At 42.8% G+C, this 18,303-nt stretch overlaps 1 protein-coding gene across 16 annotated transcripts in view; it reads right to left on the bottom strand.

Annotated features, from left to right (window-relative positions):
• sif (still life) overlaps window positions 1-18,303 on the bottom strand; it is a 541,039-nt gene that overhangs the window by 124,731 nt on the left and 398,005 nt on the right. For 13 of the 16 annotated variants that reach the window (XM_069313365.1, XM_069313368.1, XM_069313371.1 and 10 more), the window contains 2 exons: window positions 16,951-17,028; window positions 550-726 (listed from right to left, as the gene is read on the bottom strand). In XM_069313365.1, coding sequence (XP_069169466.1) covers window positions 550-726; window positions 16,951-17,028 — 255 coding nt within the window. The remainder of the gene's footprint in view (window positions 1-549; window positions 727-16,950; window positions 17,029-18,303) is intronic. The other 3 variants (XM_069313373.1, XM_069313375.1, XM_069313376.1) reach the window with 1 other exon arrangement.

Below are 18,303 nucleotides of genomic sequence, written 5' to 3'. Positions count from 1 at the left end.
TCAAAACAAGGCACTCCGTTTCTCTGTGAACGAACAGTAAGAACAGACCAGCTTCACAGGTCTCTCAGGTGATGATGCCCACCATCACCAAACTCGGTAACCTCTCAAGCGAGCGTCTACAGTATAACACACCTTTACATCCCGGATCGCGAAGACCTCCTAGCAATCAATAGAACATTCTCTGTAACTAGCTGACATTGAAATTATAAGGTGTGAAGGATAGATGTAATTGCTAATGTAATTATCACCGTAGAGGTCTGATAAAAGACCTTTTGTGCCCTCTGTAATCCTTTTTGCGCTACCGCTCACAGGATGAGTATGGGGTGCACAATAAATAATCCCAGAACCCCCCACACAGGACCGCAAAGATAACTAACCAAAGATGACAAGACACATCCATACCCCCGACGTCCAATGACCCCACATCCTGAATGACCTCCCAGAAGCCCCCCACAACAAATGGGTCTTCCCAAACGCAGTCTACACTTCAAGAACAAAAAAAAAACATTAACAAAACCAAGACCTTTGTCAAGACGGGAGGATACTGACCTTGACGTACGTCTTCTCGGTATCGACCAGTTCGAGGATGACCTTCTTGAGTCTCTCTCCGTCGGTGAGTTGGCGGGAGGGTGTAAGTTGGGACTGGCTCTGGGTGGAGGCGATGGAGCCCGTGGGGCTGGCCCGACGCTCCACCGGCGACCGGCAGCACCCACTCAAGTCCGAGCTCTGTAACAACACACACTTGGGATCACACTCTTGACAAAGTATGTTTACACTTATACAACTCAAAAAGCTGAACACCACGACGTATATATATATATATATATATACGCGTTGACCAGACCACACACTAGAAGTTGAAGGGACGACGACGTTTCGGTCCGTCCTGGACCATTCTCTCAATCGACTTCAGAATGGTCCAGGACGGACCGAAACGTCGTCATCCCTTCAACTTCTAGTGTGTGGTCTGGTCAACATACTTCAGCCACGTTATTGTGACTCCTCGCCTGTATATATACGCGTGTCTGTGTATGTATATTTGAACTCACACTCGCTGTTACAAAACTTTTATCAAATAATGCAATTTAATAATTCTTAGTGCTATAACGTATGTACGCCTATCAGTGTATATACATATATACTTAGACAAAAATGTAATGGTTATAAGCTTAGGGAAGGAAAAACAGGAAACCAAGCCTATTAGGCATTGTCTAATCTACATCTGAAACTGTGAATGACTGTGAAAGACATGACAAGTAAGTTGTTTTCCAGTAAGGTTATGTCTGATGTACTTTACCATATCCTGTAGGTTGTTAAATGCAACGGGTAATCTCATTGGCTCACGTGAATTGTTATATATATGAAGTCAATGTTTAAGAATAGACCTATCTTCCCCCCCACTCATTATATTTCAGTTTCCAAACAAACATGCCAGAGTTGAAGCAAATTGATCAAAACACTGATTCAAACAAATATATTTACACCCAAAAGCTTAAGGGCGAAGGAAAAACAGTTCGAAGGTAAATAATTAGTAGTCTTGAGACCCTGACGAAGTGTTTGCTAATATCTAAATCGTAGAGAGAGTAGTGTGGTTGAGGACTACGGCGACGCGCGCGGCACCTGCCAGGTGGGACTCACCTTCAGGTGAGTGCCACCCGACAGGTGCCGCGCGCGTCGCCGTAGTCCTCAACCACACTACTAGAGAGATTAGCCAACCCTTCTCAAGCAGCTTATACTCAATAAATAAACCAATAGTGTCAAACTATCGACCCATCAATGTCTCATGTGTGGAAAAACTGGCTATAAAAACAATCGCAACATGCTACTACAAGACAGCAACCATGTTTAACATCATTTAGCGCACAAAGTACTGCATACCAGAGGCAACACAGGGCTAAAGATCAGTCTTTATTATAGTATACTGTATACCTAGAGTTAAGACTTTTGTCGCTGTTCCACACGAAAGACTGACAAGTAGACACAGCCCAACCCGTTCTCGCACTTGCTTATAGTCAATATTGGCTTATTTAATAAGTGCATATGTGACAAACTAAAATATTCACAATCAATTAGTATACCTTGAAAAACTTCATAGAAAACACCGACTTCACCTAACCTTCTTAGTATGTTAAGATAAGCATCTTATTGCTTCTTATTTACAATTATTACTTAACCTATTAACGGTATAGGTTAAGTAATAATTGTAATTAAGAAGCAGTAAGATGCTTATCTTAACATACTAAGAAGGTTAGGCGAGGTCGGTGTTTTCTATGAAGCTTTTCAAGGTAAACTAAAATATTCACAATCAATTAGTATGTCACATATGCCACAGCCACATGATACTGGAAGGGGGACCCATTTAACTAAATCAGAGCCTGGTTATCACACAGGAAAAGAGGGTCAGACTATATGGAGGGAAGTTCGAAGAGGAACATTCGCGTGGGGAGTGCCGCAGGGTCCTGTCCCGGGACTTCACTGGATTGCCACACAGGCTACACAAATGATGTGCATACAGGAGTGAACAGTCATCAGCTTAATCCATTAAAACTGGGATTTAGACGACAATTTAGACATGCTACAAGAGGACCTAATTCGACTAACAAAATAAATGTAAAATTGGGAGAAAAATGTAATGGATAAAAGAGTATAGTGTTATAAGCCTACAATTATCAGCTACACATTATCGAAATTACGAAATGTTATTGTGAAAACTATCTGGGTTGTGAAACAATTCATAATCTTTGAAATAAAGCTAAAAGGTTACTAGAATTTCAATCTATAAACATTAGTAATAAAACTTTTTTAAAATTATCCATGAACTTCACCTTGACCTGGCGAGACGAGTGCTGAAAGTATCAACCCATGTTAGAGCAAACAACTATGGAATTCAAGTTGAATAAGATTTAGACAATATGCCTATATAATATTTGGAGGGGGAGGGGGGGGTACAGGAGATGATGGTGATTGTTGTTGTTTTAGATGCAGCTACTAAGGAGTAAAAACCCTGTGCAGCACGGGCTATGGTGAGCCCGTAATCCCTTGAGATGATGATTTAGGAGGAGGGGGAGGGGGCTTGAGATGAGTGGGTGGGGGGAGGTACAGTAGTTTTATGAGAAAAAGGCTGAGAAGGTCTAGGAGGATAGTGGTGCTAGAAGGCTAAACATATAATTCAAGTAAACTGCATGATAATCGTGAATTACTTCTGAATGTGAGTGTGAAATATTAAGTAGGCTGGTATCAGTTTTCTCATTGTAAAAATGAAAACATTAAAAGAAATGTAAACTTTAAAAGTATTATGATGATACTACAATGGTTACAATTTTTATACCTATTTGTGGGGTACCCGGCTGTCCCCGGGTCTCTCTTCCCTTATCCCTCTCTTCTCTCTCTATCTCTCTTCCACTTCTCGTCCTCTTTCACCCTATTCCATCCTCTCTTCCCCTCATCATCCCTCTCCATCTTTCTCCCCCATTCCCTTCCATAATATCCGCCCCTCTCCCCCCTCAGATAATTTAATATTGTAAGAGCTATGTATTCCTAATTCCAATAACCGGATTTTTGGGGCAATTCTAATTAATTCGTGTTTATAGTTCCAGCAGACAACGGGAGTAACGAAGTAGTAACCCGTGAAAATGTGTGGGTAAACGGCGGGAGTATACAGGAACTCTACAGAAAACCAATCCCAGTTTTCAGACTTCATGAACATCACAGAGGTCGCTATAAATGCCGATATATATTTTAAAAGGTGGTACTGGGACCTAGACTAGACTATGACATTCACATGCCCCCATGTGTCATCTTGGAGAGTTGGGTGAGCCTAGCCTCCTACTTCAGACACAGCCATTCTATTTTATATATACTGTTTATGGTTCTAAACGAGAAGCAAATCTTTCTAGAATATTATTTCAAACCGTGATTACTTGAAGTATCCCCTGGCATTATATCATGTGCACGCAAATAATATTGCACTGCACTTAGGTCTAGTTAAATTTGTGTTTTGATATAATGTGCATGATCTACCTGATACTGCTAGGTTTACACTCTGCCACCAGGGATGTGGGGGGGGGGTCTATTTGACCCAATAACAACTGGCTAGGGATACACCTTGTACCACCTTACCTTACACGAGTCTATAATGGCAATCAATAAAGGTAACCTAAGCCAACATCTCATCTTTTTCGTAAATACAGTACAAAGGAAGATTACAGTCTGTTCGCATTTAAACACTTTCATAAAATGTTTAACATTGATAATTTAGTTAATCTATACAGAATTACATTAATTTTTGTTCATAAGAGAAAATCATAAATGTACAACACAAGCCTTAAACAGTACAATATACTGTATAAAAGCCTAAGGAGGAATATTTGACAAATCAAGTGATAATTCCTTTCAATAATCTATTAAAATTTAATTTCTACGAATTACTAATTCATCTGAAAGTTGATCTCATTACTACTATTTACCAAATCGCTTCTTTGAACATTTTAATTCAGAGACGGTTAAGCCTATTCCATTTGTTTAATTCACGGAAATGATTTTTGTACAGGACAACGCCAACTTTGTTTCCCCAGTGATTGTTTCTATACAAAGCATCACATAAACAACAGCCATAGGCAACACAACAAACTTTTATTAACAGCATTCATTCAGGGATCGTTTACCCACTTAAGGCACGGGAAATGGAGGTCGGTGGAGTTAGCGACCATGACCTAAATACCGCCTTGTTATCTTCATCAATGTCATTACTTGATCACTTAACGGATTAAAGAGGAAGATTCCCAAAACACTGTGTACCATGAGCCCGTTCTCAACATTTGACAAGCGTCAAATATGAAGAGGTTTTTGCCTGACCAGAAGCATACGAACCTTAGCCAACCCCTTACCTAGACGGCCGATGCTCATAGTCCGACCGAACACTATTATTGAAATCTTTTTTAATTTCACCAAAGCACCGGAGTTTTAATTTTATGCTAGACAGCATCAACATGGCGGTGTATTAAGAGCGAGGACAGGTCACAGCCCGTTGTCAGGACTTGAGGTGCGTCAAATAGACACCCTCCCTCCCACACCCCACAAATATTAATAAAGCCTCTTCCCCTTCAACCCAGACTGGTGGCGTGAGACCTGGTTATACCTAAATGCCTGTCCTCTGTCCTACATTCACTGCTTGCCCTACATTATTCCGCCCCTCCTACCTCCACCACTTATATGTGCATGTATACATGTATATGTTGTGTGTATATATATATATATATATATATATATATATATATATATATATATATATATATATATATATATTAATTTAGTAAAAAGACACATCGAACACTGTTTATGTAGGGCAGACATAAATCTGTGTATTTATGTATGTAGGTTAGATTAGCATTTTATAATCACTACAATCATCTTCTGTGGTTAACTGTTCAATAAATCCTTGAATTATATATTTAACAGCTCTCTAACCCTGTCCATGGAGGACAGAAGAAAATGTATATATGCTGGTGAGCATTGAAAATGTGTAGCCTCGTTCGTCTGTGGTAGGAAAAAAACTTTCTTTACACATTTTCCTATTCTGCACTTTACTTAGTATAATAGGAACACATGTGCACATACGAGGTCAACAACACAAGGAAAATACAAACTGTGCAGTCACTCGGGCTGTGATACATGTCAGAATGAGACCAGCGGCGTCAAACAGCCTGATTCATCAGACTACCAACCAGGAGGCCTGGTCAGAAACTGGGCCGCCAGGACATTGATCTTCGGAACTACCAGAAAGTAACGAGGAAGCGGTGTAAACATCAGAGGTCCCCCGACTCTTCAACTTCCTGCCAACCAATGTATAGCTACTCACTAGGCGAGTACCTGCTTGATGGGGTTCTGGGAGTTCTTCTACTCCCCAAGCCCAGCCTGAGGCCAGGCTTCACTTGTGAGAGTTTGGTCCAATAGGCTGTTGCTTGGAGCGGCCCGCAGGCCCACATACCCACCACACAGCCAGGTTGGTCCGGCACGTTTTTTAGAAAACAGTCTAGTATATGGCTGGAACAACACTAACTCTCAAGACACAACTTGACAAGTTTGTTGGTTATCTGATCAGCCTGGTTGTGATGGGTGTGTGGCCCTTACGGGCTACAGAGCCAAACACCCCCATGTACCAGAGAAGGCTCCATACAGGCCAGGCTGTGACAGAAATATCGAAATCCACTTCAGGTAATCTACATATTCCCAAAATATATTTGGGATATACCAAAGCATATTTTATTGATACCCAATACAAATATGCTAATAAAGAGAGACTTGGACACAGGAAGCAGTATAACTTGTATCAATTCATGTTCTATACAGAGTACAGAATACGATCATGGTTGTGATACTGTATGAGAATTGTCATTCTCAATTAAACCTGATACAGATAACCGGATAAGGGTTAACCGAACAGCGTTCGGTTAGCCCTCCTCCCCCTTCCCACAGGTGGTCATATGAGTTTTTTGGGGGGGGTTTGGGAAGGGCGCGCACATGCTGCTGTAGAAAGCCATTCCTTCTTAAATCTTGAGTTTCACTTTCAAATTATACGAAATATGAGAGGTTCGTACACTGAAGATGGCAATTATGCCCCATCAAAAATATTGTTCCCTAGCCAGCATCTGAGACGGTTCAGGCTATTAGGGAAGGTTCAATTATAAATTATCTATAATATATCTATTTGTATAACAAATGTGATCGTCAGACTCAGTGACCAAACTAAAAATATATATATTGTACTTACAGTAAAACTACTATATGGTAAACTACTATATTATACGAATAAACTACTGTATTATATATTAACACTAAACTATTGTAGTCTATTTAGGGTTAACTGGCATTATCCTATGATGTAAGCTTAATTAATAAGTTTCTATGTTCCTCAGTAAGTAATTTAACGTTAAAAATATTACTAACTCGCCTATATTTTCCTACTTACGTGCTGCACTTGCACCTGTTAATAACTTTAACCTGTGTATTACCTCTAATGGCATAGTTACCCACAATTCAAGTTAATGTGGGTAGATAGATGAAAATGCTAGGCTTGACCCCTTAAACTTTATTTAGGATACACAAAAGTGTTCAACTCCTTACAGCACCCTACCTGTGAGTGAATATACCGTCATTGTGACAGTATTGGGCAGTGTTACACATCCTGTGAGTGAACACACCGCCATAGTGACAGTATTGGGCAGCGTCACTTATCCTGTGAGTGGACACACCGCCATAGTGACAGTATTGGGCAGCGTCACTCATCCTGTGAGTGAACACACCGTCATAGTGACAGTATTGGGCAGCGTCACTCATCCTGTGAGTGAACACACCGTCATAGTGACAGTATTGGGCAGCGTCACTCATCCTGTGAGTGAACACACCGTCATAGTGACAGTATTGGCCAGCGTCACTCATCCTGTGAGTGAACACACCGTCATAGTGACAGTACTGGGCAGCGTCACTCATCCTGTGAGTGGACACACCGTCATAGTGACAGTATTGGGCAGCGCCACTCATCCTGTGAGTGGACACACCGCCATAGTGACAGTATTGGGCAGCGCCACTCACCCTGTGAGTGAACACACCACCATAGTAGCATGCACCGTGCACCATTCCTAACACGAAACAGCTGCGTTGTTCATCCTATCACTTGTACCCACACACAGCTGTAATTAATCCTGTCACTTGTAACCGGAGGCTACTGGGACTTACTGAAACGTCTCAAGTGATCAGTTCATCAGACAAGAAGATTAAGATACCCATATCTATGCTAAATTTAGAACCCTACCACTGTGAAATCATTCATGAATCTCCTTCAAGGATGTCAACTAACTCATCTGAACTTCCCTCATACTTTACTGAACGAGAATCTGAATTGTGAAAACAATCTAATTCACAATTTAACTAAAGTTCAACTAAAAACTCACAAAAATGAGCTATATAAGTAACTTGCTCTTTCCTCTAGAAACGACGAAGCCCTAGTCAACCTGAAGCTACGGCGAAACTCGTGTAGAAACGACCTAGTTTACCCAAATTAGCATGGAATCTTTTCAGGTCAAGATCAATAAGTAAACGCTTGCCTCAGACCCCGAGCGCTGCATTCTCCAGTATAAATAACACGGCTATCAATACGAAGAGCGAGTGCTTCCCAGAAAAACTCAGGCTCGTCTAGCCTATCACGCACTCACCACCTGCACCGCCGGCTGAAGAACTGGACCACAGGCTTCGGTGCCTCTCTGCCTGCCACACCCCTTACTGGGCTAATGAGAACAGGTGCGGTATGTTGACCAAACCACACACACTAGAAAGTGAAAGGACGACGACGTTTCGGTCCGTCCTGGACCAATCTCCAGGACGGACCGAAACGTCGTCGTCCCTTTACTTTCTAGTGTGTGGTTTGGTCAACAAATTTCAGCCACGTTATTGTGACTCCTCGTCTGCAGGTGCGGTATTCCTGGCTATCACCGAGTACATTGTATATCTCAGTATACCCCGTACTCTACAGTACACTCCACGAACATATGCTGCACTTACTTTCTCTCACCTACCTCTGAACAATCTACATCTATATGATGCACTTTGTACATTTCCAGGTACACTAAGGGTAGGAACAGACAGGTACACAAGTAACTAGAACAAACGGGTGCACTAGGGGACAGCACGAGCTCAGAATGTGGTGACGTCTTGGGACCTTGGATGTTGATAACATTCTCTCTCAAGAGTACCTAACGCATCTCTTCTTTTTGCACTTCCTGCCGTGTCTCCTGCTCTCATGACCTTGGATGTTGATAACATTCTCTCTCAAGAGTACCTAACGCATCTCTTCTTTTTGCACTTCCTGCCGTGTCTCCTGCTCTCATGACCTTGGATGTTGATAACATTCTCTCTCAAGAGTACCTAACGCATCTCTTCTTTTTGCACTTCCTGCCGTGTCTCCTGCTCTCATGACCTTGGATGTTGATAACATTCTCTCTCAAAAGTACCTAACGCATCTCTTCTTTTTGCACTTCCTGCCGTGTCTCCTGCTCTCATGACCTTGGATGTTGATAACATTCTCTCTCAAGAGTACCTAACGCATCTCTTCTTTTTACACTTCCTGCCGTGTCTCCTGCTCTCATGACCTTGGATGTTGATAACATTCTCTCTCAAGAGTACCTAACGCATCTCTTCTTTTTGCACTTCCTGCCGTGTCTCCTGCTCTCATGTGCCGCTATTTTCGTGCGCAAATTTGGAGCCAGTCCCGGTAATATTTCCAAAGTGTATATTATTATGTATTCTGGCGGTATAAGATCATTGCATGTTTTCCAGTTGCATTTGGAGGAGCAGCAATCCAGGTACACATGAAGGAGCAGCAGTCCAGGCACACTTGGAGGAGCAGCAGTCCAGGTACACTTGGAGGAGCAGCAGTCCAGGTACACTTGGAGGAGCAGCAGTCCAGGTACACTTGGAGGAGCAGCAGTCCAGGCACACTTGGAGGAGCAGCAGACAGCTAGAGTACCGTTATTGAGCAGTTCATGGCGGGCCGGTTGTTGACCACACCCACTCATGGCCAACCCTCCCTTCCTTGACCCCAGCAAAGGTATTCATCGTCCACGATAAAACCCGGTTTTATCACACATCAAAACCTATATGTCGCAGTTCATTCTGGTCGCCTAGATAACAATTTCAGCCACACGCGTCCCTGTTGTCACGCTTCTTGAATGAATAACATGTGTTCTATTAGTGAGGATACAAACTCTATAAACAAACAAACAAACACGCACCAAAGTAAGAAAAAAATAGAGTCAATTTCACTAACATAAAGCTCATATCCACCTTCACCACCCCCCCCCACCAGTCACCTACCACTACTATTGAAAAGTACAAATGTGAATACATTATATAACACCCTATCTTATTCTTAAGAAGCTGTGTTAATGCTTATCTCGTGTGGCACTTTCAGACATTACAATCGACAAGACATTCTTCCCCCTAGACATCTTGAGGGACACACGATCCAAGACGGATTCTCGCTATTACAGATTCTCTCACTCGTCGTCCTCCTCTTCGGCCAATCAGTATGGCCGAAGAGGAGGACGACGAGTGAGAGAATCTGTAATAGCGAGAATCCGTCTTGGATACAAATATCCATGGAGATTTGGAATGGAAACAACAGTTGATCAGTGAAGTTGCAGAATCTGTGGTGAGAGTGATGGACACCGCCTTGACCACTATCTACGTGAATGTGAACACCTGAGAGACATTAGGAATAACTGTAGAATAATAAACCCCACATTGTTTGAGTTAGGAAAACACTATTTGTCAAATATTGATACTGTTCTTAAAAGATTTCCCCATTTTGCACCCGCAAGATAACGTAAGCTTTTAAGGGTTGATAAATGTTAATCTTCTTGTTTGAGGAGCTGTTCACTTGAGACAGTTAAGCAAGTCCCAGCTGTGTCTGGGTACAAGTGACAGGATGAACAACCCAGCGGGTTTTCTTCCTATTGGGGAGTGTTGTACATTCTGCTATGGCGGTATGTCCACTCACAAGATGAGTGGCGCTGCCCAATAAACTCGCCCCTCGGGGCAAAATTTAAATTTAAACGCTACGAGAGCTAAAGTGTTAGAATTACACATAAGGTGTAATCGACAGGTGTTCCCCTCACGCTTCCTTGTGAGAATAATGCTATGTCTTGAGGCCTAGACTGACGTGGAAGTCCTACAAGTAGGAACGGCCCACTAGCCAAAATTGCCAGCTATGATTGGTTAAGAGGACAGGTTGTTTAGAGTCTAAGGGTGCGCGGTCAACGTTCCTTCCTTTCATTCCAAGGCCAGAAACTCATCAGTAAAGATCCTGCCTCGCGGTGGGTCTGAGAGTCAATGTCCCCGCGGCCCGGTCTCCGACCACACCGCCTCCTGGTTGGTGGCCTGGTCGACCACACTCTGCTGCGGACACGCAGTCTGACGGGTGCATCATAGCCAAGCTGATCAGCTCGTTCGTTGAACTAGTATGTTCTTCCATATGAAACTCTTTAAACTGTAAACATTTCTCCCAGAGTGAAGCTAAACCTCATTTCCATAAAGTTACACCACTGAGTTAGCCCCCGACCCTCCACGCACATCCAGCTGCGCACACACACACATACTAAACAGTCACTCCCCGCGTGAGATTCAAACTTATAACAATACACGTACGTCATCCCAGTTAAAAGTTTCCAGGTCCAAGGAGCTGGAGCTCCACATCAACAAGTAAGTACCGGGACAAACAGCGGGGCGAGCGCTGCCAGACGCACGAGGAACAAACAACAAAACACACTGGTTCATCAAACAACCAAACACCACAATGAAACTTTTGTCCAACGGCTCACATCCAAGAGAATATATACATATATAAATGTTAACAAAATTAGTCGACGACATATAGACCTCAGACAACGACGACAAAGTTTTTGTGCAATACAAAACTATTTATTTTACAAGTCATCCACCAGTTGGCTCTACCATCCACCAGTTGGCTCTACCATCCACCAGTTGGCTCTACCATCCACCAGTTGGCTCTACCATCCACCAGTTGGCTCTACCATCCACCAGTTGGCTCTACCATCCACCAGTTGGCTCTACCATCCACCAGTTGGCTCTACCATCCACCAGTTGGCTCTACCATCCACCAGTTGGCTCTACCATCCACCAGTTGGCTCTACCATCCACCAGTTGGCTCTACCATCCACCAGTTGGCTCTACCATCCACCAGTTGGCTCTACCATCCACCAGTTGGCTCTACCATCCACCAGTTGGCTCTACCATCCACCAGTTGGCTCTACCATCCACCAGTTGGCTCTACCATCCACCAGTTGGCTCTACCATCCACCAGTTGGCTCTACCATCCACCAGTTGGCTCTACCATCCACCAGTTGGCTCTACCATCCACCAGTTGGCTCTACCATCTACCAGTTGGCTCTACCATCCACCAGTTGGCTCTACCATCCACCAGTTCGCTCTACCATCCACCAGTTGGCTCTACCATCCACCAGTTGGCTCTACCATCCACCAGTTGGCTCTACCATCCACCAGTTGGCTCTACCATCCACCAGTTGGCTCTACCATCCACCAGTTCGCTCTACCATCCACCAGTTGGCTCTACCATCCACCAGTTGGCTCTACCATCCACCAGTTCGCTCTACCATCCACCAGTTGGCTCTACCATCCACCAGTTCACTCAACCATCCACCAGTTCGCTCTACCATCCACCAGCTCGCTCTACCATCCACCAGTTCACTCTACCATCCACCAGTTCACTCAAGTAGAATAAGTAGTATCAAGTAGAATACCATTAATAAAAAATAATAATTTTCCAGTCACTTATCACAATAGAATACAAACGTCCAAGAGAGCACTGCTATATATAATGGCTGATATACGATAACTTGATAACATGTTAAAAAGCAAGCGAGGCTAGGCTGTTTATTTCAAAACAAATATTAAAAGATAAGGGGGGTGGAGGAGGAGAATGGGAAAGAGAGCGATTACAATAGGGGAGAGGATATGGGGTAACTGTAAACAGGTTAAGAGTTAGATTCAAGGTGAAGTGGTACTAAAGCGACTCAGTTTGGAGGCTGGTGTCGACTTTAAGTGCAATGTGAGGCCGGGTTTAAGAGGCAGCGCCCTAAAACATTAGGTGGGGTATAAAATGTAAGCCTAAAACTGTTTATTTAACAACTCAAGGTAAGTTTTATATTTTGAACCACATGCTGTTCTGTCTTCCACTGTAGGATAGGCTGGGACATGCCAATGGACGCTATTGTCCTAAGGAACAATGTATTGTGTTGTATTGTGGGCCATTAACACATCCCGGAGGGGGTGGAAGAGGGTGATGTATGACAATGAAGAACCCAGCCACACTAGGTGACAAAGACGGCTGAGATAATCACACACACATGTTGAGTTATGAACGACAAGGCAGTCTATAAGTAATAACCTTGTAAAACATACTTTGCCCCAAACCACGTGATATTCTCATACGTACTCAAAGGACTTGATACAAGTTAACTATCTTTCCATTATCTAGATACAGCTACACCTAGCCTACCAAATAAAGAAAATGTACGTTTCTCAGCCTCCATGTTCCAATTGGTTGGGCACCGGACCTATCCTTATAGGCCTACCTAGCGCATGCTAGTCAGACCGGCTTAGTATTTTTTCCTTATGATTACCTTACGCAACTCACTCCCCATCCTCCCCCCCCCACACACACAGGCACAGTATAGGTATTTATAATGCCCCCTATACCCATCCCGTGAGGTGGTGGTGGAAAGGGTTATAGATTCACAAATGGGCTCAGGAACTGAATCCTACAGTTCATTTAGCTAATCATGTAACAATTTTGTGAAGCTAGTTACAGCATTCTGTTATCCGTTTGCACAAATACATGTACATACATCAATAGTCTTTTTATACCACAGGTGATTCAAGAAGTGGCCACACACACACACAACAGTACCAACCACTAAACAAATACAGCAGCAAAACACATTACAACAAGACGTAATACACAACTACAAGTATACCTACACCCAACCTCCCTTGATCCCTACCAATCAGTACAGCGACGGACTCGCTTTTAAATGATCAGTACTCGATCCCCGATGGTTCAAGTGGTTGGGTACCCCTTACTTCAGCCCGTCCTCATATCCTTTCTTAATCATACTCACATACACACTCATAATTACCTATCTCTCTTTTCCAAACAATACGATTTGTTCTTAACTTTGAATCAATAATAAACCCAAACGTAGCTAGTTGCTTCATAAATCTGTCTAGCTCAAAACAGCCTTCAGCAGAGCAAACTGCTTACATGAACTCTACTTGGTAGGTATATCTAATTTTATACGCTAAGAATACAGGGAGTACAAATTGAATACTCTTTGAAAAGTATAAGCTTAATAGACAGACGCTGGCCATATTAATTTGTTTGTCTGGTGTGGGTGTAAATGCGATTACCGAAGGAAGCTTTCGAATGTCCTCAATAGCTGTGTGGTGGGACATGGATATATTCGCAAAGGAAAACAAAATATTTAAACTAGATACCGTATGTTTTGATCGTAGCCAATCAAGAGAGGTATCATCTCCAGGCCGTCATATCTGAGGACACGAAATAAGTGGTGTAGTGAATAGGCTACGGGAAGCTAACCTAACTGAACACACAATATGACTACAAGGAAGAAGGTACAATGAGTATAATAATACTCCTAATATAATATTATAATGAGAACAGAAGTATGTTTAGATTGTTGTAATAAGCAAAGGTTGCTTGCTATAGGAGGGTGGGTAGGCTGTGGTGATGGCTTGTGGTAGAGGTATTGTCGCGATATATTGGTGTGTGTGTTACTAAGGATAGATATCTAGCTCTAGGGCCCCAACTTCATAATCTAGCCTTCTATCTAGTGCGTTTATACACCCCGAGGCTTCAAAGACTGTCGTCTTTGCTCTTGAAACCGTGAAAAAAGGTAGCAAGCTCCCACCATTCCAGCCTGTATGCAAGTACTTGTGTTAAGTTCCCTAGCTCAAGTTCCCGTATTAGTTTGTTGTCTTCAAGTTCTCTTACGATATTAATGGCATTATGTTTAGGCTAGACCTAGGCTATTATGTTATTCAGGCGTTAGCCTAAGGCTGATTTTGTCTAGAAAAAAGCCTTTTTCACAATTCGTATTCATGCAACTGCTTTCCTTGTTGTGGTAGGCCAAGCCTAGCGGTGGTGGTAGAAATTGTGGTGATAATAAGTAGGTATTGATGGTAGGCCTCGGGCTCGCATGACTATCTAGGCTTAACCTTGCGGTACAGACGGCAGTTATGTATAAATGACCATTTATCAAATATATTCCAATCTGAATACAAGAGTAAAAAGTAATGTTTAATAAAACAAGAAAAAAATCATCGTCATTTACAAAAATTCTTGAAATAGAACTGAGATAATATGTCAATATAGAGAGCCATTCCGATAACTGAAATTAGGCCTAGTTTTGTGGAGAATTTTTTTTTTTACAAATGATGACACTATAGGATATGGTATAGTTCTAAGACTAAACATTCCAATTAGCCCTAAATCTAATATAAAAAATACCATAAAAGAAATATTACATATAGTGAAAACTTCATAAGGTATTATCTACAACCAAGACTCGTTTTTCTCCCCTGGTATCTGGGTGTGTGTGTGTGTGTGTGTGTGTGTGTGTGTGTGTGTGTGTGTGTGTGTGTGTGTGTGTGTGTGTGTGTGTGTGTGTGTGTGTACTCACCTAATTGTACTCACCTAATTGTGCTTGCGGGGGTTGAGCTTTGGCTCTTTGGTCCCGCCTCTCAACTGTCAATCAACTGGTGTACAGATTCCTGAGCCTACTGGGCTCTATCATACCTACATTTGAAACTGTGTATGGAGTCAGCCTCCACCACATCACTTCCTAGTGCATTCCATTTATTAACTACTCTGACACTGAAAAAATTCTTTCTAACGTCTCTGTGGCTCATCTGGGTACTAAGTTTCCACCTGTGTCCCCTTGTTCGTGTCCCACCCGTGCTGAAGAGTTTGTCTTTGTCCACCCTGTCAATTCCCCTGAGAATTTTGTAGGTGGAATTTTGTGTGTGTGTGTGTGTGTGTGTGTGTGTGTGTGTGTGTGTGTGTGTGTGTGTGTGTCTGCTCGTTATAGCCTATTCGTTTTTCAAGGTAAGGCCACCCTGCTCCTTCATTATTTTGAAATGGTTCTAAAATCTGCCAGCATGAAAACATATGGGAGGAGGAGAGGGTGTGGGGATATGACTAGGGAACGAACGTATATAAATGGAAAAAAAAAGGTGAGAGAGTTAGCAGTGGGATGGAGCGTGGAGACAGGAGTGGGAGATGGCTGGGCTGGGAGATGGAAGTGGGTTAAGAGTGAGGAAGGTATGGTAGAGATGTGAGGATAAGGAATGAGGAGCAGCGTTAGGTTGGGAAGGGTAAGAGGAGCGAGGGGGTAGGGTAGAGAAGGGCTGACGAGACCACAAAGCCAGCCACCACTAACGGGTCGCCGCCACACAACCGACATAGCCTCAACCATCAACACAACACCAAACTTCGGCAGTGATTTAATGTACAAATTAAAGGAGTCAGAGTGAAGGGAAAATCCAGGACGTGGAGTCCTGGTGTTAAAGAACCTCGAGAGAAAACACACAGTAAAGATGAGGATGTAAAACTAAGATCAAATTAATGCCATTGAAGTTGTGGGAGCCGTAGACGGCAGGAGTAGAGTAGCTGGAAGAAGTACAGGTAATGAATGGTAAAAGTACATCCCCGTTCTTTCAACAAATACATTTCGTACACAATGGTCTCCAACGTACAAAAGTACTGTGAAAAGTAGAGGCTTGCAAACATCCACATTTTGTATGCATTGGTAGGTTAGGTTAGGTGGGTTGCTTGGGTTCGTACGTTTATGGTTAGGTTAGCACTGTCTTCTGTACGTCGTGACAGATCAAGAGAACGGGGGTGGAAATAGAGGAGAGAAAAGGAAGGACAACCTATACTATGATAAGATAAAGGAAGGAAAAATAATGAAAAGAAATCAAATGTAGAGTACCGGGGTGTGACTAAGACCAAGTCACCGCCAACACTTCTCCAACACTTCCATCACTGCCGCCAACACTATCCCAATCACCTGAGCCCATCCCTCCAACACTCCCACACCACTATCATCAACACAACTGACCGGGCCAAGTGAAAATCTTATTAACTAGCCCTGAGACTAGTCTCAGTTCACTATCATGGAGACTAAAAATTTCCCTTTGTTGGGGACAGGAAACTTGTACCTTGGCTTATCCCGGTCCATCCCTAGGAACTAGGATCTACAACACTTTCCTAACTCAAGGGTACTTATTTTACTGCTAGGTGAACAGAGGCATCAGATGAAAGGAAACTTGCCCAACCTTCTCTGTGCTGCTTGGGGATTGAGCCTGGGTTCCTCGATCGTGAGCCGAGGACGTAGACCACTGTGGTACAGAACCCTGAGAATAAGATGACCCAGTGAGAGGTTAGAGATATTTGTGGAAAAATTGTTATAATTATAAAATATCTTATATATTAATGAATAGCAGGGTGCTAAGTGCTTCCATTACAACCCAACTCCATAACAGAAAAACCTACTCTGCTTGATGGCAACGTTTCTGTTACCATCTACCTGGTTTCTGGTTACTGGTTTCTGTTACCATCTACCTGGTTTCTGGTTACTGGTTTCTGTTACCATCTACCTGGTTTCTGGTTACTGGTTTCTGTTACCATCTACCTGGTTTCTGGTTTCTGGTTTCTGTTACCATCTACCAAAACGACCTAGCTGATTCACATCAGCTAGGTCTACCATGAAACTAATCATGACATTATGAGCACGCTGTAATGTTCATTTATTTCTGACCAAAGTCTAGGTGATGGTATATTTATAAACTTTGACAATGTAGATGTCTTCCATAGCCTCGGCCTGTACGCTGCCACTCCTTACAACTCACCCAACCTCTGATGCCTTTACCCCCGCCTGCCACCAACACGTTACTCCAACATAGCGCCAATATATAAACCTTACAACTCCTGATCACTTCAATCAACACAACACACTAACAAACTGCATAAACGAACCAACAAATACTAACATGAAACACCGACACTAACATGAATTATAAAAATCACGAAACTCGGGTCACGTAACATGAACCGGTGCACTTCACGAATTTCCAATTATTTGTATGTGTTACACGACGGCTGGTCCCCTCGAGGGAGGGGCTGAAGAGCCGTCAGGCTCTCTGTCGGGGGTAGCATGGGTTGGAGGAGTCTGAGGGCAGTCAGGTGAGGAGGAAGGTCGGGGGTCGGCTGCTAGTTCAGGGAGAGCTGAGAGAACTTGTCAGAAAGGTAGAGTGAAAGGGAAAGGAAGTTACATAAAAAGAGACGAAAAGAAAATGTGGTGAGAAACAGAGACTGGACAGCCGACCACATAGACAGTGGGTGTAGGTGGCTACTGTCTATATGGTCGGTGGTTCGAGGCTCAAGAGTGTCCAGGTGAATGAAATGTTATTATTCACGATATGGTGGCTAGCAATTTATATAACTAGGACGTGGATTACCTGAAACCTTCACGCCAAAGGGGCACCCCAAGATTAAAGAAATTCCTTTCCCATTTCTCTGTGGATTTTCCGCATACAAATGATCAGTGTTTCTTGATCGTCAATTGCGCATGCATTATATATATATATATATATATATATATATATATATATATATATATATATATATAT

The sequence above is a fragment of the Procambarus clarkii genome, chromosome 75, assembly GCF_040958095.1.
Source record: "Procambarus clarkii isolate CNS0578487 chromosome 75, FALCON_Pclarkii_2.0, whole genome shotgun sequence".
NCBI classification, from domain to species: Eukaryota; Metazoa; Arthropoda; class Malacostraca; order Decapoda; family Cambaridae; genus Procambarus; species Procambarus clarkii.
The sequence above is the reverse complement of the archived record's forward strand: the minus strand, read 5'-3'. Positions and strand labels throughout refer to the sequence as shown.